Source organism: Condylostylus longicornis, unplaced genomic scaffold (genome assembly GCF_029603195.1).
Source record: "Condylostylus longicornis isolate FDR11 unplaced genomic scaffold, ASM2960319v2 ptg000034l, whole genome shotgun sequence".
NCBI classification, from domain to species: domain Eukaryota; kingdom Metazoa; phylum Arthropoda; class Insecta; order Diptera; family Dolichopodidae; genus Condylostylus; species Condylostylus longicornis.
This window is the reverse complement of record NW_026578003.1, coordinates 569,164-596,666: the sequence shown is the minus strand read 5'-3', so window position 1 is coordinate 596,666 and position 27,503 is coordinate 569,164. Positions and strand designations below refer to the sequence as shown.

At 24.2% G+C, this 27,503-nt stretch overlaps 1 protein-coding gene across 1 annotated transcript in view; it reads right to left on the bottom strand.

Moving 5' to 3' along the window:
- The window catches only part of LOC129608772 (plasmanylethanolamine desaturase), a 30,814-nt gene extending 3,669 nt beyond the window's left edge, over positions 1 to 27,145 (bottom strand). Inside the window, exons 1-2 of the mRNA XM_055520484.1 lie at positions 26,803 to 27,145; positions 234 to 393 (exon numbers count right to left, since the gene is read on the bottom strand). Of these exons, the coding sequence (XP_055376459.1) occupies positions 234 to 393; positions 26,803 to 26,949 (307 nt within the window). The 5' untranslated portion in view covers positions 26,950 to 27,145. The remainder of the gene's footprint in view (positions 1 to 233; positions 394 to 26,802) is intronic.
- Between the last annotated feature and the right edge of the window lie 358 nt (positions 27,146 to 27,503).

The window sequence follows — 27,503 nt, the reverse complement described above, 5'->3', positions numbered from 1 at the left end:
AAATTAAAGTAAAAATTAAATTTTATTTTAATTAAATTGTAAGAAATTTTAAAATCACATTTGATAATAAGAAAATTTCAAAAGGCAACATTTAATATAAATATGCTAAATATCATATACATAAGTAAATTTATAAAAATATTAAACAAAATTAGCAAGGTTAGCAATTCAGTCATCTTAAAAACTTTAATTTTCGAATCAGATAAAAATGTCAATTTGAACTATTTACTTACCAGGACTATATAAATTTGCTAATTCTTTTGCACCTATATGTTGTGGACCCCATCTTGGACTTTTACTTATTTCACCGCCTGTTGATAATGCTAAATTACCATTTGGATCATCTTCAAGCATAGAATTTTTTAATATTTCTTGATCAGATTTTATAGGAGTCTGAAAAAATAAATTAAAAAATACAATTAATAATTTTATAAAATTAATCTTATGCTTATCAGTTTTAAAATTTTATATTTATATTATATATTTACATATGTATGTATGTGTGCTGATATTTTAACTAATTTTCTTCATGAGTGTGCATTTTATAAGATATTACCTACATATTCTATTCATATAGGGTTTGAATCATTTAAAAGCATTCAACTAAAATTAATCGTATGATTTCTATGTACGTACGCAAACATTCATATTTTCTGTCTATACACACACACACACATGACATATGACATATATACGCGTATATGTGTGTATGTGTTAAATTGTCGTCATTACCTTGGGAAATTCTCCAATAAAATTTTCTTATAAATAAAAGTTAAAATAAAGAAAATACAAAACTACAAAAAAAAAATAAACAAAGTTAAAGAAAAAAAAAAGAGAGTAAGAAAAGAAAACAAAAAAATAAAGAGAAAAACAAGTGTCATGTGTCATGATAAACCGGTTTTTTGTTTTCCATTTGTAAAAAAAAAAAACGGGTAACCGTACGTATAGTAGCTATGCCAAGCAAAAAAAAAAAACAATAAAAGAAAAAAAAATTAACAATTTTCCCGTTTATTTAATGGAAGTTTTAAAGAGAAAAAAAAAATATTGCAGAAGAATGAAGAAAACAAAAAAAAAAAGAGCAAATGTTGATGGGTAATGGCCTGTATTTCTTTTTATTTTATTTAATATCCTTCAAGGACTTTCAATAACAAAGTTCTAATACAAGAATAATAAAAAAAAAATAACAAAAAATATAATAACAGTATTTATCGCGAATCATCTATTTTTAACTGTGTATAAAACGACAAATTTTTTCTATACTTTAATTATACAAACAATTTACACACGTTCTTCATCTATGTGCAATATTATATATTTTTGCATGCACACATTAATGGCTATATACATACGTACATATTAGTGTTGCTTTTATTTAAACAATAGTTGAGCGTCTTGTATAATTTGACATTATATATACTAAGGCGTTTAAATAAAGTAAACAAAATGTGGTAGTTTACGAGTATTTATTTGCTGAGAGAGAATGGGAAATTTAATTCAAAATATCCGAATATAATTTTATTTGTGCAATTTAAAAACTAAAACCAAAAAAATCGATTTTAATAATGATTAATTTTATTGTAGTTTCATGTTAACACTAATCAAAAGATATTTAAGGCAACTTATGGTCTGATCTATGGTAGATAAAAGAATGTGTTGAATTGATTTAAAAATACTTTATTAGAGCAATGTTTCTGAATCTGAGTTTAAAAATTGCAGTCCAACAAAGAATGATATATTCTTTTGTATGTGTGTTTTGACAGAAAATAATATGTTAAACTTAATTAAAACGCTAGAATACATCAGTTTGATTCAATTTGATATTTAATATTCGAATTACGCACAGTGCACTTAACGGTTTACACTTATGCTTTAAAGTAAAAAATCTAATCTGGTCAGCATAGTACCGATCGCAAAGTGTATCTTTTTGGTTTAACGAAAGTGCTACATATAATTATGAAAATATCCCTTAAAAAATCCCTTTTTTTATTTTAACGGAGCCGGTAGGGTACAAGTTTTTGTACCACCAAAGCTTATATCCAAAGGTATTGTTAGTTAGTACTGTTGGCAAAAAGAACCCTTATATTAATGTTCAAAGAATTTTTTTTCAATAATAATTACATACTAATTGCAAAAAAATCGGTCCTCAGTAAAGGTTCGGTTTCGGAATTCCGATTTTCCTAAAACATTTACTGGTTTACTCTTTTAATAACCAGCATTGAAATAGTAACTATCAAGGAAATTGGTTGATTATTGAAAATTGACTGTATTTAAGTTTAACTGCAAATTTGACTGTATAATAGAAATTCGGTTGCTATCTTTTCGACGTGGTTAGTTTAAGTTCAGATTTAAATTTCCGCCAAAATCGCTTCAACCAAATTGATATACACAACTGGGCACAAAAAAAAAGATCGACATAAGAAAGAAATTCGTTTATATTGAAAACTCGACAGTTGAAATATTGTGCCGTCCTTATATTTTAGCCCAGTATGTAAAATTGCAATGATCGGTTTAATTTTTGATTTCAATACAATTAATTTTGGCCATATGATTGGTCATAATCTACTATATATGATTGCAATATACTCGGCAACTTTACGGAATAAAAGAAAAAACTGAATGGAGGTGAATTGACATCATGCAAGGACATCAAAATATAAACACGTGGAATTTTTCTTTTTTTTTTAAGTTTGCATGCAAATGTCATAAAATGTTAAATGGTATCAGCCTCCACAGGTAAAATTGAAAAAAAAAAAATTGTGATCAATTTATTTTTTACTTTTTCTTTTGCTGAATTCGTAATGATAGTTAAATGTCTACACGTATGTATATTGGCTATAATGTTTTGAAGAAGACATGGTATCCAATAGTTAAATAAATTGGCTATAGTTAAGACCAGAATAGTGTAATTATAATCAAATTATTATTAATTTGATTTCATATATTAACTATAAATTTTCATTTAAATTATGAACTTAAAAAATGTGTTTAAAATGGAGAAATGGAACAGACTATATAGCAAATGCCGACTATATAGCAATCAAGTACGATATAGGAATTATTCTTAAAATGGAATTTAAAAACAAAAAAAAAAAATTTAATGCTTTAAAGTAAAATTTTTTCCAAAATGTTTTTGAATATACAGTGAATTCGAAAATATTAATTTTGATGTGACGTTTATGACTCCTTGAAAGAATCGCCTACAATAAAATTCTGCGTTAGTGTAGAAAACTACTTGTTCATCTTCCGTCTTCTCGCAAAATAACTGAAAAACAAAAAAAGAGCAATCGCCCACAAAGAAAATTTTTCTTTTCTACCAAGGAACGGTTTCAGAGCTAATTTTAAATATTTCAAAAATTTATTGAGGTAACTCTATATAATATTTTTTAAGAAAGTGCCGAACTATAATTTATACACGTCTCAAAATTTTTTTTAGCTGACTCACTGTGTATTTAGAGTTTATAATCAAATTTTTTTGGGTTATAATTCTAATTCCTAGAAATTATTGAATATTTAATAAGGGCAACTATCCTAGGTGAAGTACTAATTAGCTTTTGAATTTAATAAAAGATCTTGTTTGCACAAAATCTTATTGAATTGGTTCTTATTCTCATTTCGTATACCCTATACTTTGAATCAAGCTGCACTAATCGGGAATTAATTTTCAAAATAAATTTCTTCAATTTAGTTGTTAATGTAAGTCCATTGTTTAGTGATTATGGAACACCTTATATTTATAATAATTCGATATTATTTCATAAATAAATATTTATTTACTATTAAACAAATGCATTCTTAAAAATAATTTTCAAAATATAAATGTTTAAAATCTGATATATTTTGATTTATAATGCAGTATATCACTTATGCATACTATTATATACATACATACTTACATATATATGCAGTTTATGTCAGTTTATATATCGTTTGTTTACTTTTATATTATTAATTTTTAAAATAAAAAAAAAAATTGCGCTGGCATATTGTTGCCATTTTATAATAAATTAGAATTGTTGATTTTCATGTTTTGTTTTCTTATTTTACACACTATATATATATAATAAACTATTATACTTATACAATTTACAATAAATATTGCATGACTTTCTGCAGGTTTTCTTTTTGAAAAATTACCATATATAAAAATTTTGAATTTCAAATTGAAATTAAATAAATTTTATTTAAAATTTTTTATAATTTTTAAATAGAAATAGAATTTATTCGATTTTTATTTTTACTTCTAATAGCTATACTTAATATAAAAATATATTTAAATATCTTATATTTACGAGTACGTATACAATACAAACATATATAATAGATGAAATTTCTGTTATTTCAAAAATGTTATTGTAATCATATAGGCATAGCCCAAAGTATATGATTGTAGATGAAATTTTCTTTAAATTCTACACTACAATTTTTTTTTTGTTGGTTTAAATAAAATTAATGTTGAAATGAGTGTAATAAATTTTTGTTATTTTTAATTTTTGATTTATTAGTTTATAACTTGTATGTACTTATGTACAATGTAAAATATTTACTAAAGTATGGATATGCTTAACCGATTCCTGTAAAAGTTCTGTTAAATGAGAAAAAAATAAAAAGCCAAAATTCTAGACTTGTTACCGGAAATCAAAGCCATTAACATTTAGTTTCTTTCTTTTCTTTTTATATTATGATTTTATATTTTACTTTTTGGCGTCTTGACTTTTAAGCACTTTTTCAAAAATTTTTTTGAAAAAAAATGCTTATTAGTTTCACTCTGTTTATCCATCCGTCTGTCCACCCGTGGACATGTTCACAAAACATCTACAAGAAAGAGATATCACATGTATATGTAGATCTCTACTAAAAACTTATTGCCGTAGAACAAAATTTTTATCTATTTACCGCTTTCTAAAAGTTATATTCTCTTAAAGTACTAAAAATGCCACTTTTTAAGTAATTATTGTAGCAAAACCAAAAACAATTTTTTCAATTTTGCAAACACAGAAAAGTAATGACAGGCTTTTTCTGTCTCAACATACCATATTTGCACTTTAAAAGCACAATGGTCTTTAAAATTTAATGTTATCTAAATTCCCTTTTTACCAAGTTTTTGATATAGTTTTTTCCCTACACCTCAGATTGTACGAGTCTGAAATTTAACAATTTATTCCACTGCCACCCACCTCTTTAGTTATCATCTCTCGAAATTTGTAAAATTTGAATTCCTGGCACCTTATATTTCCGAAACGCCTAGTTGTTCCTGATTTCCATAGCTGCCGAAAGCTAACGGTAAATGCCATGCCATTAAAAAATATAATTACATTTTTTAACTCACATAATTATTCCTTAAATACGATAATTATGTTAACGCTTCTTTAAATTGTTTTTTTGTTTTATTTTAAAGATTGCTTACATTGCTGATCCTAGGTGTTTGCAATTTTTGAAATATATTCGTAATTTGAATAAAAGTAATTTTAATAATGCAGTACATAACTAGATTGTTTCAAAAAGGTTTATTTTGTTTTGTTGAAGGGAAAAGTGCTTCCTTACAAATCATTGGTTTGGCCCAACTTTATTTATGTACAAGTAGGTCTATATACCAATATCATTAAATATATTTAAGTAATTTGAAATTTACAACAAAAATTTAATTCTTTTAATTTAGTTTATACCGCAATTTAACAAACTACTATGTAATTTAAGCTAATTATATAAAATTTGGATTGTAGGTTCAAATGTTATTGAACCAATCAAAAAGAAAAATTTTCAATTTTTTTAATTTTGTTTAATGAGAGAAGAAAAAACTTAATTTAACGCGGTTTTTTTTATTTTTTTTGTTGTGGTCTTTCAGTTAGCACTAAATTTTATAAGTTTTAAACAATTTGCTTTACTAAACTGAAATTGTTAGTGAATTCAATGTAAATAAAATAATTAAATAAACGCAGAATTTTGCGGTCAAAGAAAAAATTTAATGATCGTTAAATAAAGTTAAAAAAATAAAAAAATTAAAATAAATGAATAAATAACAAGTTTAAATTTATTGCCTAGAGTACAAAAATAAATTTTTGAATTTGGAATTATTAAATTCTTTAAGATGAAATATGCAATTATTATAAAAACTAATTTATAAATTTTTATGAAATGATAGACTGTTGAAAAAGATTTTGCAATGTCAACACCAATTGTAAGGAAAAGGAGGTGAATCAAATCCTTAAAATATACTCGAAACATTAACAATTGATAGATATGTGGTTTAAAATTAACTGGATCAATAATGCAGTAAAATTTCATTTATAAAATTCTACTAGAATGTCTTAAACATTAGTTATATTAATTCGCATTGATAAATAAAATACATTACTCGTATATGCCAGAAATTATTCAATCTCGGACAAAGTTGCAACAGAATCGGTAATTTATCCTGTACTTCTTTGACTAAAATCGTTTTAAATTTTAAAAATGCTATTAATTCTCGTTTCTAAGAAATATTCTTGATTCTCTCTTACCATTAGTTGTACAAGTTTGGAATTCTTAATAGATATTAGACTCTAATTAATAGTATTTTTTGCTATAAAACTTTTTTTTTACTCTACCCGCACATAATCGCCTCTTGAAATTCTAATAAATGAAAAACTAATTTAATGAGATTCTGTGCAAACTTTTATAGCTTCTTCAAAAAATTTGAATTCTCGGTGCCTTATATTATACGAAAGTGGACGCTTTTTCAAATTTATATTAAAGTAAAAATTTAATAGTAAATGCTATCCAGAGGTTGGGAATGTTTTTACTAATGGAGGCCAAATTTAAAATGACAATAACTAATTAGGCTGCATAAGTTTTAATAACCATAAATGTAGCTTTTGTATTTTGAATTAAAAATTTTTTTTATGCATACATACATAAATATATTCAAAAATTAATAAAAATAAATTAATAAAACAAAAAATCAATTCAATGAAAAGTAAATAATTAAATATAAATAACAATCAGATTCAAATTCAATGTTTAATAAATGTAATTTAAGTAAGACAATATTTAGTGTGATATTTGCATTTGTTTTTTACTTGAAAGTAATTGAATATTTGAAAGGGCGGCAGGGGTCACAAAATATTCACCCGGAGAGCACAGGCTTCCCATATGCTATACTATCAAAAAATATAATTATCTATTTATCTTAGTCGACTTATTTAATTGTCGAATTTAACTATTTGGTTAACATTTATTTCAATTCCTAATCCTTAATGTATGCAATCATTGGATATACTTTATATTTAAAATAAAAAGGGTATTTTCATAATAGTTATGTGCTGGTTTACAAAATTATTAGTTTTTTTCCCAAATTTATTAAATTAAATTTTCCTCCTTTTTTATTTATTTTTATTTTGTGTGCATATTTGAAAGGAGATCTTTTATTTAAATTGAACAATTTCAAATTGACAAAATCCAAATATTCATACCAATATTTCCGAATTTTATATACACATATATATAAAAAATAAAATAAGAATTTTTATTTCTTTGAATTGTAATAAATTTTTAAAATTTAATTTTGTAAGAAAATAAAATGGTAAACAAAGAAAATGCAGAACAAAAAAATTAATTTATCTGTTGCCATTGCTCATTAAATTTTCAAAAATTTCCAACAAAATTATTTACAAGCATACATATACATTTATACGTACATACATAGAGATATTGTGCCTATGTTCAAAGAATGCCAAATTCAATAAATTTTTGTGTCCTTTTTTTTTTTTGAAAATTTTCCACATTTTCCACAATACTAAAATGAAGTTTGAAATTTTTTTCTTTTACTTATTTTTATTTTATTTTATTTTTTGGACAAAACTGAAAATATTTTATTTATTTTAAAAAGAAAGTGAAAATAATTTTCTATTTTTGTTAAATAAAAATAGCCCACTTTTCATTGTATACATAACAGGTATACTCATATGTATTTGATACTCTTGGCAAAGGGAAAGTTATAGGTGATAAAACATCTGAAATAAATAGGAAAACAAAAAAAACAAAAATTTATTGCTTTTGGAAAATTTCATTTTCTTTTCTTATTTTTATTGTTTTCTCTTCAAGTTTTTATTTTAACATTATTTTATTTATTATTTAAAATTAAAATATTTGAAACTAAAATCGATATATAAAATGTACGTACATGTTGAAAACTAAGTGAATTATTTGAATTAAAATGGAAAATTTATTTTCGAAGAAAACTTTAAAACTTTTTCAAACTAACATGACTAATAAGTCAAATGTTTGAATTTTTGAAATAGAAACAATACTGTGCACGTAACAGGGAACATAAAAACTGCATGTACATTAGAATGTTTTACAATTTCAACTTTTTTTTTGTATTGCCATTGAATTCGTTTAAATATGATTTTTAACTCAATTTCAAGAGTCTAAAATTGTATATGAATGTACAATTGTACAATAAGGATCTATACCTGTTTTATTATTATTATTTTTTTTTTAATTAAGAAATATAATAAAAAATTGAATTAAAGGTAATTTTGTTCTCTTTTTATAGTTAAAAAAATATATATAAATTTTTTTATTATTGCTAAATTGAAAAAAAAAAATTTTAATTCAATAAGGATTTCATTTTGTTTTCCTTTTAGATTTGATTATAAAATTTTAATATCCTTGAACAATATAATGTGTTAATACACATATATAGACAAGAGTGTTCATTAGCGTAAAATCGTACCCGTAGGAAGAGAGAATACAATAATTTGTTTTTGAATTTTAAAAAAAAAAATCTGGAATTTTCGCTAGATCACATTTCATACTAGAGCTTTTCACATTGAAAAAATTATTTGTTCATGAAAATTTTAGTATAGTTTCAAATGAATAAAGTTGAAATGTCAGTAAGTAATTAGCAGGAAATAAATCGGCATATTTCAAAAAAGTCTAAATTTATACGGGGAATTTAGGATTCATTTTAATAATTTCAATTTTTGCTTGGCTTGGATAGTATAAGAGTTAATATCACTTGAGAAAATTTGAGGGAAATTTTGCGGGATTATATTGTATTAGAATACAAATAATGAAAATTCTATTATTATAGAATACGAAAATATATTATTTTCATTTTCTGGTTCCATTATAGTTAAAAGATAATAAGCGATATTAATAGATTCTGAGAATTTTTGAATGCATAAAGAAGCTTAAAATAGTGTTATTATACATATTAGAAAAAATTGTTTAAAAAAAGTATTATCTTCCAATATTATTGGTGGGATTTCTTTTCGGGTGCAAAGTATATAGATGAGTACAACAAGAATATTGGCACAAATTTAAATATAATATGTATATAGGTATATTTGTATTTTCATTAATAATTAAGTTATTTAAGTTTTTTTATACGAATATTGCTTTATCCAAAAATTTCAGAATATTTTATTTTATGATATAATGTTCTTAAGCCAGTAAAAATAAAGTAAGTTTTAATTAAATTAAAGCTTGTATAACAAATATTATTTTATTTTGTTTAAATTAGAAACAAGTCATAATGGTTTCTTACCGAATAAATTATCGATATTGGTGTATTCAATATTTCTTTCCACAACTCATAAACACAATAAATCTAATAAAAATCAAAAATAGCTAGCTTCATAAGTATATTTTCAAGTTAGTGAAATTTGTAATTTTGCATATCTTGCGGGGCCACAATTTTTAAGATACAGAAAAAAAACTGCTTTATACTTTGTTTGTTTTTGTTATTCTAACTTAAGATTTAATATATTACAATTATAATTGAATATTATATTTAATGTATAATAAGTATATTGAGCAGCTCATATAGTGCAATATACTCAATACATTTCTAGCACATCTAAATAAATTATGTATGTATTTACATTATTTAAAAAGACCGCATTCCATACAATAAGGGAGGTCATGTGATGGCATTAAATTTTGGTTGGTAGACGAGTTTTCGGTAGGAATGTATTTTTTTTATGATAGGATGGTAAATGTAAACAATTTTTAGAGAGATGTCGGTCTGTCTGACACACAGTACATGCATGTATCTTAAGTTCGGCTGAACCGATTTCGATAAAATTTTATATGTGAGGTTATGCCACGAATTGATCATCTTCTGGATTGTATCACTCCTGGGGGAACTGGACCTTATTAACTGAGAGAACTGCGAATTTTACATTTTTGCTCATATAAGGAGAAATATAATCAACCAATTTCCTTGAAATTTAATATTTAAATTCGGAAAGTTAAAACATTGAACCTATAAATTTAATATCACGGCCGATTTTTAATTTTTTTACCATATTTACGGAACTAATTGTTGGAATTTCTTGAAATTTCATATAGGAGTTCTGGTTGTTACCAAAACTATCTGAACTTTTCAGGGATAATTGAGATAACCCAAACAGAAATTCTACAAAAACTCACATTTACTAATTAAAATTAAAAGTCCTTAAAATTTTTAAGAAGTATTTAAAAGGGATTTTTATTCACTTTCGATAAACTACACAAAATACAGTGCGATCGGTTATGTGCTGATCCCATCAGATTTTTTTGAACTCCTTGTAATATTTATGGGAAATATTTAAATTTCTATTTATAGTAATTGATTACATGTTAAATTTCTAAAGAAATTTAAGCATTTTAATTAACTAAATACAATGTAATTAAATTTATCTTGAATTGAACAATTCGAAACAAATTGAACTTGTATAAAAGCATATTTATTTTCCAAATTTTGCTTAAAAATATACTACACAAGGTGAGTTAATAAATGTACTAACATAAATATATGTAAAAAAAATTATGATTATGTAGAGACCAAAATATTATGGTTTAGAGTAGTTTATATAAAATTCAATAAGATTAAGTTAATAATTTATTTAATTTGTGTTATATAAATATATAAAATAACATTTTATATACATATAAATAATAAATTACAATGTAAATTATGTAGGTCAACATAATTTTGGAATATATGAGAGTTAATGTATTTGTTTTCTAAACACATAAATATAATTATAATAGGAAAATGTGGTATACTTGTGTTGTGAGTAGGATAAAACTTAATTTCAAATTTTTTTTTTTTCTTTTGTGGTTACTATTATATTACACTTAGTGCTAAATAAATACAATTTGAGTCCTTAATAATGGAAAAATATTTCTTTGTACCTTCTCTTTATACTTATTATTTATTATTTTGAGTTTTATTTTTTAATAAATCGAAATAGGATATAAAAAAAAATAATTTAATACATTTGAGAATACGCATATTTAGAGAAATTAAATGAAATGAGAAAATATTACAAGTGTTACAAGTGAATGAATGCTCTAAAATAACGCCAAAATTTTGAAATAAATAATTTTATTTCCTAAATATGCAAAATATGTATAAATAATTGTGTTAAGGATTACAGGGAAAATAAATGTTGAGCTTTAAATTGGGCGTAATAAGTCCTAAATAGCGGTTATGTAATGGCATAATATTTAAAATCAGGTTTACTATTGATCTAAAGTTTTGGAGCCAAGAGTATTCTGGCGGGACAATTTCCGATAATTAAATATTTTTTACAGTTATTTTCTTAGGAGGGAGAAGTTCTTAACTATAAAGTCAAGCGAATAAAATATGAAGGCAGGAAATATTCTGTCCGCTTTTCTCTCAATGATCTCAATGAATGAAAAAACACAAATTATCCACTAAATCATCCGATATAGTTTACAAATAAATTATTTTTATAAATTTTAATTAATTTATTAAATAAATTAAATATCGAATGATATTGAAGGTCAAATTTTATAAAAATAACTCTTTTACACCTTAAATACGAAAACAAAAATAGAGAAAAAGAAAAATGTAAAAACGAATTACTATCAAAAAGTAATGACAAAAATTTCTATCTAAAATATTTTTGGGTAGAAAAGAAAGCAAAAAAAAAAATGAGAAGTAAAAGAAAAATGTAGACACGTGACTTAAATTTACAAATACTTCCAAAAGGTAAAATGAAAAAAATATTGTAGAATTTTTTTTTTTTTTATATTTGAATGGATGACTTGACTTCCTAGTTAGTTTTTGTTTTTATCCTTGTTTTGTTTTTCATATTTTGTTTTATTCAAATATTTGTTCATTAAAAAAGACGAATTTGTTGTTGCTTGTTTTGCTTGTTTTGTTAAAACATGATAGAAATGACGTCACAAACTTCCTTGATCATTATTTATTCTTATTTCTTGTTTTCATTTTCAATTTTCTTATATGCTTGCTATATATGGTACATACACCAAGTATGGCCATGTATAACACTTTGCTGCCGCCTTTATACTGTTGGGAATTTTTTGTTTTTTTTCTGTATATTCTAATTTTCCCGTTTTCGAATTTCTTATTTTTATATAATTCATTCTTGCATGTCGAAATCTAATCAAAATATAATAATAATTCTTTATTCGCTTTCCATTATTATTAAATATTACATATATGTATGTATGTATTTACATACCTATATTAAATGTGTATTTGCAGGTATAATAGAATCCTAAATAACAATCCTATTTTGTTAATTTTATTATATAATCTATTATACCTACATAATATGTGTATATTCTACACAAATGGTATGTCTAAGCATTTCATTCTATATTCAAATACATATATAATAATTTTTGGTATTATGACAAGTTGATAAAAATCTTATATTAAGAAAATTTCGTAATAATTTCTTTGACACGAAATCATATTCTTTGACAACAAAGTTTGAACTCTATATACAAATTATAATATATTGGTATAGGTAGGCATAAATTAAATATAATTGTATATATAGCTATATACGAGTATATGTAAGTGTAAAAAAAAAAAACAAAAATTTGAAAATTCTGCATTTTATTAAATAATTAATTGGCATGATCTATATGTATATATATGTATATGTATGGTAATAAATGTAAGGAGTAATGCAGTAAAAATTGAAAAAATAAAAGTAAAAATGAAAATTATTGAAAAATTAAAGAAAAACATACATGGTTTCTAATTATAAATTTAAATGAAATAAAATCTTTTTTAATATGTAAATGTTTGTGTATGCAGAAAAAAAAAACTTTATGATTTGAATTTGAATTAAAAGAATAATTAATTATTGCGAAATTTTTAGTTGGTTTAAAAAAATGTTTAATCAAGGAAATCGTATGTGGGCAGTCATTCACTAGTTATTAGTTGCCAGAGTAAAGCATCCCTATTTAAAGTAAAGTAGCAGTTCCTGAATACTTAGGAAATCCAGTTCGAAAAAATTGCAATGCTGAACACCCTGCTTTACCCGGCAATCGTAAAAGATAAGTATGGTAGAGTTGTTACTTTCCCCACAGAATCTACACAGAAGGAAACTTGCTTCACTTAGCTTGCATACAGGTGATATTTTATTTTCCCTGGGCGTGATGGAAGAAACACCTTCGTATGATTGTACCCTTTAGTGTCCAACTAGTGAAAATCGTATTCTGCCCAAAGCAGGCAGGGAAGCCCCTACAAAGGGAGAATTAGCCCACCGAAAGGCAGTGGTTGCGCGATCGTTTCTGTAGTAAGTCTTTATTATTCTCTCTATGTAACAAGGCCATTTTAACGGGCTTTTCAATAGGAGTAGAGGAATTTTTCAATAGGCTGCCACAAATTAGATTGTTGTTTTCAGTTAAATTCAAAATTTCATCATGAAAAGTTTTGAGTTTCAACAAAGTTTACAAACTATTCCATATATTATTTTATAAAAATGACTGTACGATTAATGCAATTACAATATTCAAAAAAATAAAGGCATTGTTTATTTTTTTCATTTTTAAAAGAAAATATTTCTTGTTATTGTAGTTAAACAAATCCGCATTAAATATTTTTTATTCAATGAACCTGTACGTACGGCATGACTTATTACACTTTAGAATCGTGAGTTACTATTAATGTTGCGATCTCTATAAGTCAATGATTATTAATTAAATAATATTGATTAAATAATATGTAAAATATGAGGGTGGGAAATTTCGCAAAAAGTTTTTGAAAAAATCACTTTTTATCATATATAAAAGTTTATAAAGTGAGTCAGGAAATAAATGTTAAATATTATATGCGCACAGTAGAAGAACCTTAAGGTCAATAGATATCTTAAACATGAATATAATTTTTGTATTATCATGTGTGGAATTAAGAGAAAAATCTTAATTTGCATTCGAAAAAATGTGACATAAAAAATACACACACTCATTCGACATTTACGTACCATTTTTTTTTTATAATGTCAGATTAAAAAGTGGTTATAATTAAGGTATAAATACCCTCTTATTTGTGGTTTATAATTATAGTACTCGTAGTCCCACAAAATCCATGCTGTTTATTATATGCCAAACATTAATTCAAAAATATTTTTCGTATGTGTATTTAGAAAAAAAGAAACGCTAATATCCTAATTTATTTTTAAAAATATAATGAAATAATTTTTCTTTTTTTTTCCTTTTATTTTACATAAGCTTTCTATAACCTTTTTACATTACATTCTGTATATATTTACTTTGTAATCAACTTTGGTTTTTCTGTTTTCTTTTTGGTAGGTTGGAATACAAAAATTTTCATTTTAAAATTATTATTATAGCTATATACAATGACGTTTTACTGCTGTGATCTACTTATAATTTAAATATACATAAATATTATGTTAGTAGTGCATGTATGGTCATATTATGTTAAATGTAATAACAGGGGGACAATCAAAATTCAAATAATGTAAAATGCATATGTTAGAATGTAGGACAAAGAAGAAAAACAGAAATGAAAGAGAAAATCAAATTAAACTATTTATTTTGGTTTTAAGGTATTTTTCAAAAGAATTTACTAAATAATTTTTTTTTTTTTTGTAATTTCCATTTTGATGTTCAATAGTAGCTGATACACTTTGGGTATTGAACTTTTTGGCATGAATAATTTTTTTCGTTTTTTATTAGAAAAAAAATTTTATTGTAAGTTTTAAAGTAAATTATGCCAAATTTCTATGTAGTAAATGCAAATAGTATGTAGGTATTATGTACGTGTATATTTGTATCCATAAAGCATAATAGATATTTATTGGTTAAATGATTTGTAATTTGATTAAAATTTAAATTTGTTATTGGGCAAAAAAGTTAAATGGAATTTAAATGATTTGTATAAGTCTTCCTATTTATAAAATAACAAAGAATTGAAAATTAACAAGAACTCAATTTTTCTTTCACTTAAAAAGAAAATTAGTATATTAACTTTGTGTTGTTCTGAACAGAAAATGGAGCTCTAAGAGAAAATTTTAAAAACTATACGCACTTTTTATAAAAACTAAGGCTGAGGCGTTTTAATGCGAGGAGGAGAGCAAAAATGAACAATGCTCTTTAATGATTGCCCTATATTATCAGCTTTGTTTCGAAAGCCTCTAAATATTAAGTCTCAGACACCACATATAGGAATCATACAGTCAATTTTCAAATATACCCTTGTTTTTTCCACTGAAAGAGTCCCCAATAAAGTATGTACATCATCTTAATAATAAACTGAGATAAAACTTATTATTTCTGAAGTACAATCAGTATATTATTTTTAGAAACATATTTCTTTTCAACAAAAAAAAAAAGAAAAAAAACCGACTTTGTTTTATTTACTTTATTCTCTTAGTAAAATAATATTTGGCTCATTGCATAGTTTTAGGGGAAAAAAAAAAAAAAAAAAATTCACTAAAATGAAGATTGAAGTGTGACCTTTACTGTTTATAAGTTCTAACGAAATAAATCGTTACACACAACGCCTTTTTTTTATTCACAGTGAATTGTGGGCCTATGTCATTTTACGGTAAGAGAAAGAGTATGTCACTACATCCATGTACATTTGTTTTTTGAAATATTTTTTGTTTTGAATATATTAAAACAAATCGAATTGCAAAGACTTCATTTTATACAATTACAAGGTAAAGGTACCTATATATTCCTTGTATTAAATTTTGTCTTCACTTTAATACAACTTTTTTATATACTATTGAATATTTTAGTATGTAAATAATAATATACATAAAGGTAATAATAATTTGACCGCATTTATAATTATGAATATTCACAATGAATGTATACACATAATAAACTTACATATTATAATGTAAATAAAAATACCTATTAAATATTACCTATTTACTCGCATATAACTACACTCTATATGTACTTATACCTTATAATTGAAGTTAACATGAAAACGTGTATTGTTCTAAGGTTCTAATAAATTATTCAACTGTAATTACCTTCCTTTTATACGTACATTATGTAAATGTAATATAAATGTACTGTGCACATATTATATTGGCTATGTGTCACACCTTAAAACTATAGTTACTGACATTTTGAATTCCTCCTTTTCCTTATTATTGTTTCTTATATATATATAGAAAATGTATATATATAGCAAATAATTTTCACCATTACTTTAATTATTTTAACTAATGCGATCAATTTACATATTTGGAATTTGTGATTATTAAATAAAATTGTATTCCGTTTTTAGTATATATCGGAGTATATATATATAAATATATAGTTCTAATGTATTAACTGTTATATATATTTTTACCGGCCGTATCGCATATACAGTAGAGAAAGTATTGTATAGCATGTCGAAATTTCAATGGAAATGCAATTTTTTTTATGATAGAGAAAGTATTTTAAGAGAGATGTGGGTTTATTTGTTATACATACATATAACTCTATTCCATTCCAACCGAATCAATTTTGATGAAACTTTATATCGGAGTTTACTTTGAATTAATCAAACTTTAGACTTTGTTAAGTTCCAGAGATTGATACCAGAATTCAAATTTAGAAAGTGACCCATTGTTAAGAACCAAATTTACATTCTGTCATGTAAGTATATAACATAACAAAGACGGTTAATAACTAGCTCACTTAAAATTTCCATAGCTAGTGTTGAAATGACATTTTAATAATCTTCATGTGGCATGCTATTCAGGTCGATTATGTGCTGATCACATCAAATGTTTTTATATGATGATTTTAAAATATGGTGGTAAAATGTATAAAATTACAATGCAAGTATTAAATAAATGAAAAGATGCAGATTTAATAATTGAGCTTAAAATGTTATGTAGGCTTAATATATTATTTGTGGTGCTTTTGCATACACGTTACAGGTATAATTTTATTTCTTGGAAAGCTATTTTTACACATAGTAGTCATTAGATGTTTCATGCAGGAATTTTTAAATTTGAATATGAGCCTTGTAAAATACTATACATTGACTTTCTAGGTCAATAATTTAATTTCTTAATATTGCATAATATATATTGAGCTTCCATTTGATCAAATTGCATGAAAAAACCCTATATTAGCCTACTTAATAATAGGAGTAATTAATTTAACAAAAATTTCACTCAACACTGTATAAAAATTGCGTTGTAATAATTTATAAATATACATATATATATATATATGTCTATATTTATATGTATATATATATATTTGTTTAATTAGCTTTAGCGTAATCCAATAAATCATTGTTAACATCATCGCTCACTGATATTCTTCAAATTTCAATTAGTTACATAAAATAATTATTGTTTAATTTTAACCCTTTAGTGGCATGACCGCTTTTTTTTAACTAAACCATTATTTTAATGTGGTTTTGTGTCCTGTTAGAAAAGTAAGTATTTTAGCTAAAAGTTGCAAATTTTCATTTTCCGAGAAAATATCTCGGAGATTTAGAAATCAATTTTAAACTTTTATTTGTCATCGACACATTTATTAAATATATACTTATAGTATGAAAATGTAACTTATAGAAATATGTAATAAAAATGTTCGCAATATCCGGTTAAAATTTTGCGGCAGTGAACTTATTTATGTTTAATTTTCTTAACCTTCATTAAATTTTTACCGTCCATTTTTCTTAAATGAGAAAGCATTTTGTACAAACAGTTTATATAATGATTTTCATTGAAGAAAAAAGGAAACATGACATACATGATAATTATATTATATAATAAAGGGTTAAAGTTTATAGAACGAATAATAAATAAAATATATGTATGAGACAATAAGTATAGGTGGTATTCTATTAGAAAAAAGGGGTCATCGTATAAAATATTCTTTTATTTTTAATCTGACAACTGTTGATTTCCCATGGAATATTATTAATTATTGCATGAATAGGTTCGTTCGTTATTTAACCGTAATATACATATATACGTATTTGGTATTCCTGAGAATTTTTAAAATTTTATTCCGTATTTGGTTTTGTATTATGTAACAATTTTGGAAAATTTTTATATTGTGATATAAGATGAACAATTTTATTTTATGCCGGATAAAAAATAGTCCATAGACATTAAAACAAGTGGTTCCAATATGTATACCACATTTCCGTCGTGCATTGTAACAAAATCTTTCAACATGCGTTTGGCAAGCGATAGGGGGAATAGTTAAATATTCATTTAACCCCTTCGTTTCCCGATATGTTCCAATGGCCCGCAAAGCAGAACAAGGTAACAATCTAGTAAGTTCCTCACAGTTTAGTATATTCATCACGATATTGTTGTATACCAGCATCGAAGTTATTTTAGATGAGTACAGGACCAATATCACATGTACTCGCATTTTTTTTTGGTTTATTTCTTTCACTTATCTTATTTATATTAGAAGTTTCTTTTAAAAAAATAATAATACTTCAAACTACTCCGGGGTAAACTGAACTCATTGTAATTACAAATCCTGTTACATAGGAATAAAACCTAACCTTTTAATTTTAATATTAAAAATTATACTTTTATTTTCCATAAAAAATTTTTTTATATCTATAATGTCTGTCATAGTATCCACACTTATGGTAAATTCAATTATACTCAAAACATATTGCAATACTCTACATGAATAGATAATGTGTACAAATTGACGAACAACTTTGCATATTACAAAATAAAAAATTATGTTGTCGCACTTTATTAAAATGTTTTTAACAAATTTTAAGAATGCTCATTCATTTTAAACTTAACAATTTTAAATATTTGCAAATAAACTTTTAGAATAAATCAAAAATTTAAACATTTATTCTCGTTTTTATTTTGTTTTTCATTTATTTTTATTCTCTATTTTTATATACTGATGATTTATGAGCTCTATATTTATGTATTATCTTAAAAATTTGCTAAAATTTATTTCACTTTTACATATATATATATACGAATATGTGTATATATTCGATTATATAGCAAGAATATCTTATTTAAAAATAAATATGGAAAATAAATTCTCTGTGTGCCGGATAAAAGAGAAAAGAAAATTATACACTATTTTAATATTTTACTAATTAATTTAGGCACACGATAAGCACGTCGTAGTAAATTTTCTAATAAGATTGAAAAGAAAAGTTAATTGTGCATAATTTAAGTAAGTTGTGGAATTTGAAATATGTTTGTCAAACTATTTTATAATACAAGAATTTTAAATTCCTAATTAATTGTATTTATTGGGAATTGATGAATGAAAATTAAATAATAATTTAGTCAAGATGGAGGTTATCATCTGTATTGTAACAACTAAAGTTTATAATATCTGGAAAATCTTATGAATTTATTTTAGTTTGTATATAACTAGTTTTCCTGACAAACACGGCAATAGATAACTAGTTTTTCTGACAAACACGGCAATCTCTTTAAATATTATTTGTAGGCAGCAAATATGTGACTAATACAGGAATTAAGAACATAAGTTACGAAATGCACAACATAAACCTTCAGGTACCATAAACAATCAAATAGCACAAATAAAAAAGTAACTCGCTTAAATACAAAAAATTGACCAATATTCAATAATAATCTAAATGGCTAATACACCTTTTGTAATTAAATTAATTGGGATTTACAAAACAATTTTTTTCAATTCAATTTTTTGAAAAGCTTGTTGTTTTTTTACATGGGTATTTTGTATAGCCCCTAATTATATGCAATTTTATTGCTTAATAAATTTTTATTCGTTCGGGAAATTTGACAAAAACTTTGTATTTTTTTCTACTTGGTTTTTGATTAAAAATATATTTATGTTTAGAAAAATATCACTACTATGACAAAAGAAAATATTGATAAACTAGAAAACAACAACAACGACAAAAATTATTATTTGTGTAGCCGCATTTTATATAATAATTATTGTATAGCTATTGTTATTTTTAGGACAACCTAACCTTTCGCAACTTTAATACAAAATAGATATAATATTTTACTATTCGTTTACATTTTAAAAATAAATATTAATATTAATTTGAGTATACATACATATTTACATATAATATACATACATATATAATGATATTATTGAAATAAATTTCTTAATAATTCATTTTGTATAGTAAAATTTATAAAATTTAGAGAGAGTCAAAAATAAAAGAGAATGACAAGAAATTAAGAAGAGAGAGTAAAAAAAATTTTGTTACTTTAAAAGAGTGCGACAGTAGACAGTGCGTGATTCATACGAAAATAATTTTTTTTCATTTTTTTTTTGGAACAAAAAAAAAATAAATATCAGAGGAAGAGGATGGAAAACATTAATTTTATTTTATTTCATTTAATTGGAGACTTTTAAATTGGGCAGAGAAGTTTGAGGAGAACTAACTTATTTTCTCATTGTTTTTTTATTCAATTATGTACAAAATATCTCAATTATTTCAACTCTTTTATTATTTGTTCAAATGTGTGATAAAATTTCTTTCATCTAATAATTAAAAAGATTAATTGGCATAAGAAAGAAGATGAAGTGTTTAATTACAAAAATAAAAAACATTTTTAATTTTGTTTTATAAAACAATAAAGAAGAGGAGGAAATAAATAAAATTAAAATAATTTGTTTTAATTATAAGTAGCATTAAAACAAGTGTATGAGTTTTGTGTGTTCTTAAATATTTTGAACTAAATTAAAAAATTTTAATTACATTTTATTAGTAAGAACTAAAAATGTAGAAAAAAAGGTTGTCATCCAAATGCAATTTGGTGTGAAAATAAACAAAAATAACCAGTTCAAAACATATTCAGGAACAGATTGGCAAAGGAATGAGTAATGAAGAAGAAATTAAAAAAAAATCTCGAAAAAGGCGCCACCTTATGCGAACGCTCTCCACTAAGTCATTAAGAGGCTTATCGGCAGTTCTTATGCCTTAAAACTACTATTATGCATACATTATAAATCCCAGAAGATTCATGAAGGACGCCTCCGACAGGTTCCCCAAATGTGTAAACTAGAGCCATCCCAAATATATTTATGTTATTTCATAACAAGCGGAAGCACTAGCAGTGTATATAGGAGACGTGTTTCACCGTTCAAACTTCCTGACAACCATTACAAACATTCGATGATGCATTACTTAACCGTGTGGTCGCCTTACAGAAGAGAAAGTTAAAGTTATGATGGTTGCACTAATACCCGTCCTGCATAAAACCATACCGCCTTGTACGTCAACCTGCATGTCGGGATGCCGATTCCATGTCTCCAGATTTCTAATGCTTTTAAACTCCCCATTGATTTCCAATACATCAACTGCCGCCTCAAATCTAGCCAGCTCATCATCCTTCTATATAAGCACTTAATCACAAGCTAATAATAAAAACGTTGCGTAAACTACACATGATGTCAGAATATACATGAATATACATATATAATGTTCGTACATGAATACACATACAACATTTCGAACGGGAGCACGGGTACCTATTCCTCTTTCATTGTTAGAGAAAAGTTAGAGAAATAGTTAGGATAGAGAGTGTCTTTTTGTTCTTAGGCTTTCTATATTCAATTTTTGCTGGATATGAATGAATCACCACAAACTTTTACGGAAACAAAATTGAGTTTTCCATTGAGAGATGTCGCAATCATACAGATATGTCATATATGTATATGCATTTTGTGTAATACAAGCATGATGCATTTGAATATTTTTATAATACAAATTACTCGTAATATTGTTTTATGTTCCATTTACAGTAAAACTACAACACACATACATACAAATTAATATTTTCAAGAACCCAGTGAATCATTTTGAGTGGGTCATCATCCTTTTTGAAATTTTTATGACCTCAAAAATAAATTATATAATATTTGTAGATTTATAGGCGCCATTTTGGTGCCACCAACAGAAAATTTTATATTGTATAAAATTTACACATTACATACACATGTACGTAACTATATGTGTATGTATGTGTAATTTATTAATGATTTATTATATTTGATTCTTTCTTTTCGTATTCTGATGCTAAAATTTAATTTTTTCTTGATATTAAGAAAATTATGTAGATATAATTTTACAATAAAAATTTAATATATACTCGTACAATAAATAAAATTAATTGCATATTTTAATTAAAATTTTAAATTCTTTACTTTGAACTTATAAAAGAAAAAAATTTTCAGAATTGCATAGTTTTGAAAGTTAATTAATTTTATTGAAAGAAACATAATATTCATTTTAATAAAATTTACTCTTGAAAATTCGAATGAATGTGATGAAGTAATTCAAAATTTTGGTAAGACCTTATGCATAATAAAAATTTAGTTTTAGTAAAGAATTTTAAGAAAGTAAAAAATCTGCAAGATTGAATGTATCGGAAGAAGCTCTAAGTGGACTCTGTCTAATTGTAATATTTGTAAAATGTTTTCTCTATTTTCTCACAAAATCTGTATTATGTTTAAAATTCTACTTTATTTTACCCAGAGTCGGATTCTTGTGGGGCGCAAGACGTTCATTGACGTTGCATAAATAGATTTTTGCTAGAATTCTGTTCATCAGTTTTTCTATTAATTTATTTAACTTTCAAAACTAAGTTCCGAATCTTAATCAAATTTTCGAATCTTAATCAAAAATTTAATATTTTTTAAATGATCATGATATTCGCTAAGTTTTCATCTAAAAAGATGTTAGCGAGAGCAGTTAATTTTTAAAATCACGTATAGTTTAAGAATAACCGTAAAAACCGAAACAGCAAAATTTTTCGCTCAATACGATTGTTATACATATTGATTTTTATATACAAGACTAGCATGCTAGTCATAATATCATCCAAAAATTTATTATCAAAAATATTAAATTCATAAAGTTTTTGTTATTTTTGATTTATCAAATTTTTAACACTTAAAGCAAAAAGCAATATAGAGTGGTGTTTTAATACTCGTATTAATTTTATTACTAAAGTTTTTAGTAATTGCGTGAGGGAAATATTTTTATTATCTATTTCTTAATACACAATACTTAATGTGAAGTGTGAAATTTTAATTTTTCAACTTTATTTTGTAGTTTTTAGTATTTATACAAATATACTTCATATATTATACAAAAATGGTTAAGTATATGTGAAAATTAACTTTTATAAAAATGCATATTTCAAATGTGTATGTTGCTTGCCACGCTAAGAATGGGGCTCTTAGTGTTTTGAATTATTTAAAGAAAAATTGTAAATATGATTATTATCAAGAGCCCACACTCAGTAAATTATTTTGTTATTAAAAATAAATTCCAAAATTGTTGTTATTAAATAAGAAATTCTTAATAAAATTTATGTATATAAATATTTTTGTTTATTATATTAGATTTCAGAATGGATATGTGAATTTTGCAGGACAAATTTTAAAAATAACATGAAACTTGAAGAAAACTGTTCTCAAAAACAAATTATTTTAAAATAATTCTAAATAAAAATTGTCATTTCTTTTACATTATATTTTTAACTTAATTTAAAGCTGTTTCACATAACCTTTGCTCTATTAAAGTACAATTTTCTAAATATATAGTGCTTAATGAAAATTTTGAATATGCAAGAATTTTTAAAATAAAACAAATCTATTTTAAGATATTTAATTTCCTTCAATTTTATTATCGTGTTTTTAATAACAAAATATTCTATATAATTCTAAGTATAAGACCTTTAGATTGATTGATAAACGTGTAGAATTAAGTGGGAACAAAAAACAAAAACTTCAAAAATATATACTTTATGAAGTATATTAGAAAATATCCTTTTAAAATCCTCAAACTATACAATATAATAATGAGTGAGTGTATAATTAATAATAAGCAAAAAAGAACAACATTTTCTATTTTATTTTTTTCGGGTAACATCAATTAAAAGCACCACGCAACGCCTAAACCTTTAAATTAATGTGACATTTGATTCATTCACAATTTTTTATTTTTTGCAATTATATACTTACATTTTTATATTTCTATACATACAGATGTGTGTATATTTGGTTGTATTATATGTTATGTATATACATTGAATTTTATATACAATAACATTTAGGGAACATTCAATTATGTCAACATTTTTAAGGATTCAAAAGCACATTAAAATACCGCAGTAAAAATTAAGTTCCGAAAACAAAACAACAAAATAATTAAATATATAACATTTAAGAGTGGTCATTAAAGTTTTACTTTAAAATAACAAAAAAAAAAAATAAAAAAAATTAAAATAATTGACCAATTTATTTAATGTGTGTATGCGAGTTAATTACGTATATTATTAATTATACATACATTAAAGTACTATATGTATACATACATAATTAAACATAGAAATATATAGGTCAAAATTCTATGCTCCTGCAAAGGATAGTGGTAATCATTTTGTATAATGATGAACACTAACTCTATGTTTTTTATGTAATATTTCCTTCCCATTTTCTTATAAAGTTCTTATATGGTAATATTTCAAAGATGTAGTGAAGAATATTTAGGGTTGATTAATTTTCTTGGATATACATTTTCTGCAAAGTGATAGGCAAATAACAGGTAAAATATGATGTGTAATTATGATTTTTTTAAGTAAAAGTACGAACCCACTAGACATTATTTCGCGTTTCAGATATAAATATCGTAAATTTTGAAAAATACAGTCGAACTAAATAACATTGCTTTAAAAAGAATGGAGTAATAAGGCTTTAACCTTCACTGAAATCACTTTAATTTACTCTGACCTTTGAATAACACAGCGTGGCTGCATTGATAGTTTGCTCCATTTATTCCTATTATTAATTGAATATTATTTTTACTTTAGATTCAATTGGATATTTTTGTAATTTTAGGAAAATTTTTAATATACAAGACTATTAACTGTAGCATACAAGACTAACTGTAGCGTAACTAGAAAGTTATGCCTAGGCTATATATAAATTTTCGTTGCAGTACAATTCTGATTAAACAGAGAAATGTAATCAAATTCTTTGCAGGAGAAGAGTCCTTTCATGCATGGTTACACTTGAATTGAAATAGATAGATACCCAAATCTTTAAAACGCAACAGATAACTTGAATCGTATCAGGGCTTTGAATGAAGATGTGTTCCTTTCTAGTCCTACATTAAACTTCTACTATTTAATTACTTAAAACTCTTGTTTTTGTTATAGTATACAAAAAATAGTTAATATAGATCGTATGTTGCCAACAAAAAAAATAAGTTACACTAAATTTCACTTAATAAAATATAAAGCGTGTCTCGTATCGAAGTACTCTGCTATATACCATTGTATAGGCTTTCACTCTCTCCATACAAAAGTTTTGTCTACTAATGAGGTCTATGATATATAGCAGTACACTTTGATACGAGACACCCTGTATTATGAAATATTATATAATAAAAAATATATAAGTTAAGAGTAGGTGGAGTAATTTTTCTGCTAAATTTTATGAGAATTATATGGAAACTATTTATTATTCACGAACTAAACTGATTTTTATATAAATATATGTGTAAGAAATGAAATCAATATTCGATATAATTTATTTGATATTTAATTTTTAATAATTTAATAAAAAGTTATCAATCATCATCAAAATATGCAGTACATATACATATTATATGAATATATGTATATGTATGTAATGAATCCACGTTAATTATAAAGAATTAGATAATGTAACCTTTTAAATTATTTAATGATCTAATTCGTGTTTTCGAATAATAAATTTAACATCAACACAAATGGAAATTGCATAGGATAAAATTCTTATTGCATATATGTAGGCAATTAGAATTGAAAAACACTATATTAGTACTATGAAAACTAATAATTTGTTAATAAAATTTTAGAATGTTGTGTCAAAAAGATAGGATCGCCTCCATAATAAAATTCGGATAGGCAAGCAATTTGTTCAATCACAATAATTTTATTAAGTCGATGGAAAGAAGCTTGTATTTGATAAGGGTTGATTAACTTTTTTGATATTTTGAAATTAATAATTGACTCTTGATCATTTTCAACTTAATTAAATATATTTGTTTATTTCAAAAAAATAATTAAGAACACCAAATAATCATTATAGTATTGCGGATATACCTGCGATTGGTTACTTTCTAACCTTCAACAGCAAAATCAGGAAATCGAAAGCTGATAGTTTCCATATACGAGTATATAATATAATATTATTCCAGGAAAATTATTGTCCATATTTTAATTGAATAAAAAATTTAATAAAAAAAAAAGTTAATTTAAAGCCATATGTGTGATATCCGTGCGGAATTTCTCATTCGGAAAATATGATAGCTCGAATTTCGAAATTTTGTTATATTGTTGAACAATAATAACAGTATATAATAATTAAAAGCAAAAAATTTTGTAACTACATGTAGCTTAATATTGCAACAGCTCTACACAAATTCTATGTGACATATACTACCTATAGAATTCGTGGATATTTTCTAAAAACCAATATCAGCACGGACTCCCGCGATTAACAATATTAATTTCTTTAAATTATTATACAAAATTATACTATACTTACAGTAGATAAGAATGTTGATGAAATTTTAATTGCTGGGACGGATGTTTGGCAAAGGCTTTGTTGATCTAAGGCTAAATTACTAGTTGTAGCTTTAACTGTTGTTTCACGTCTTGAACATGGTGGCAAAGAATGCGATATTATATCCATGTTGATTTTTTGTATATTTGTGTGAGTGTATGTAGTTTTTTATTTATAAATTTAACACTTACTATATAATATATTAAATATATTAAATTTTTGAGAAAAAAAATATAAAGAGAATTTATAAAAAGTTTTGATTCATAAGCTATTCTTTTAAACTACTTGTGTTCAATATTTCAGCAAAAATATTTTTTTTTTTTTGTTTTAATAGCACTTTATTATTTCTTGAATTTAGTTTTATTTTTTTTCAGTATTTATTTTGATTTTATACATTTAAATGTATGTATATACTATATATATATATAAATATACCCATATATATATTTACAAATTTTTACATGTATGTAAGATAATAGTTTGTTTTCTTTTTAAAAAAGTTTTTTAATTTCATTTTTATTGATTTATTCATTAAACATTTTTTTTATATATTTTTATTAAATTTTTTATATGTTCTTCTTTTTCTATGAGAATTTCTACAAATATAAAATTTTAAGTAAATATACTTATAAAGAAATTGTATTTGATTTTGTTTAACCAATTCCGTTCATTTGCTGAATTAT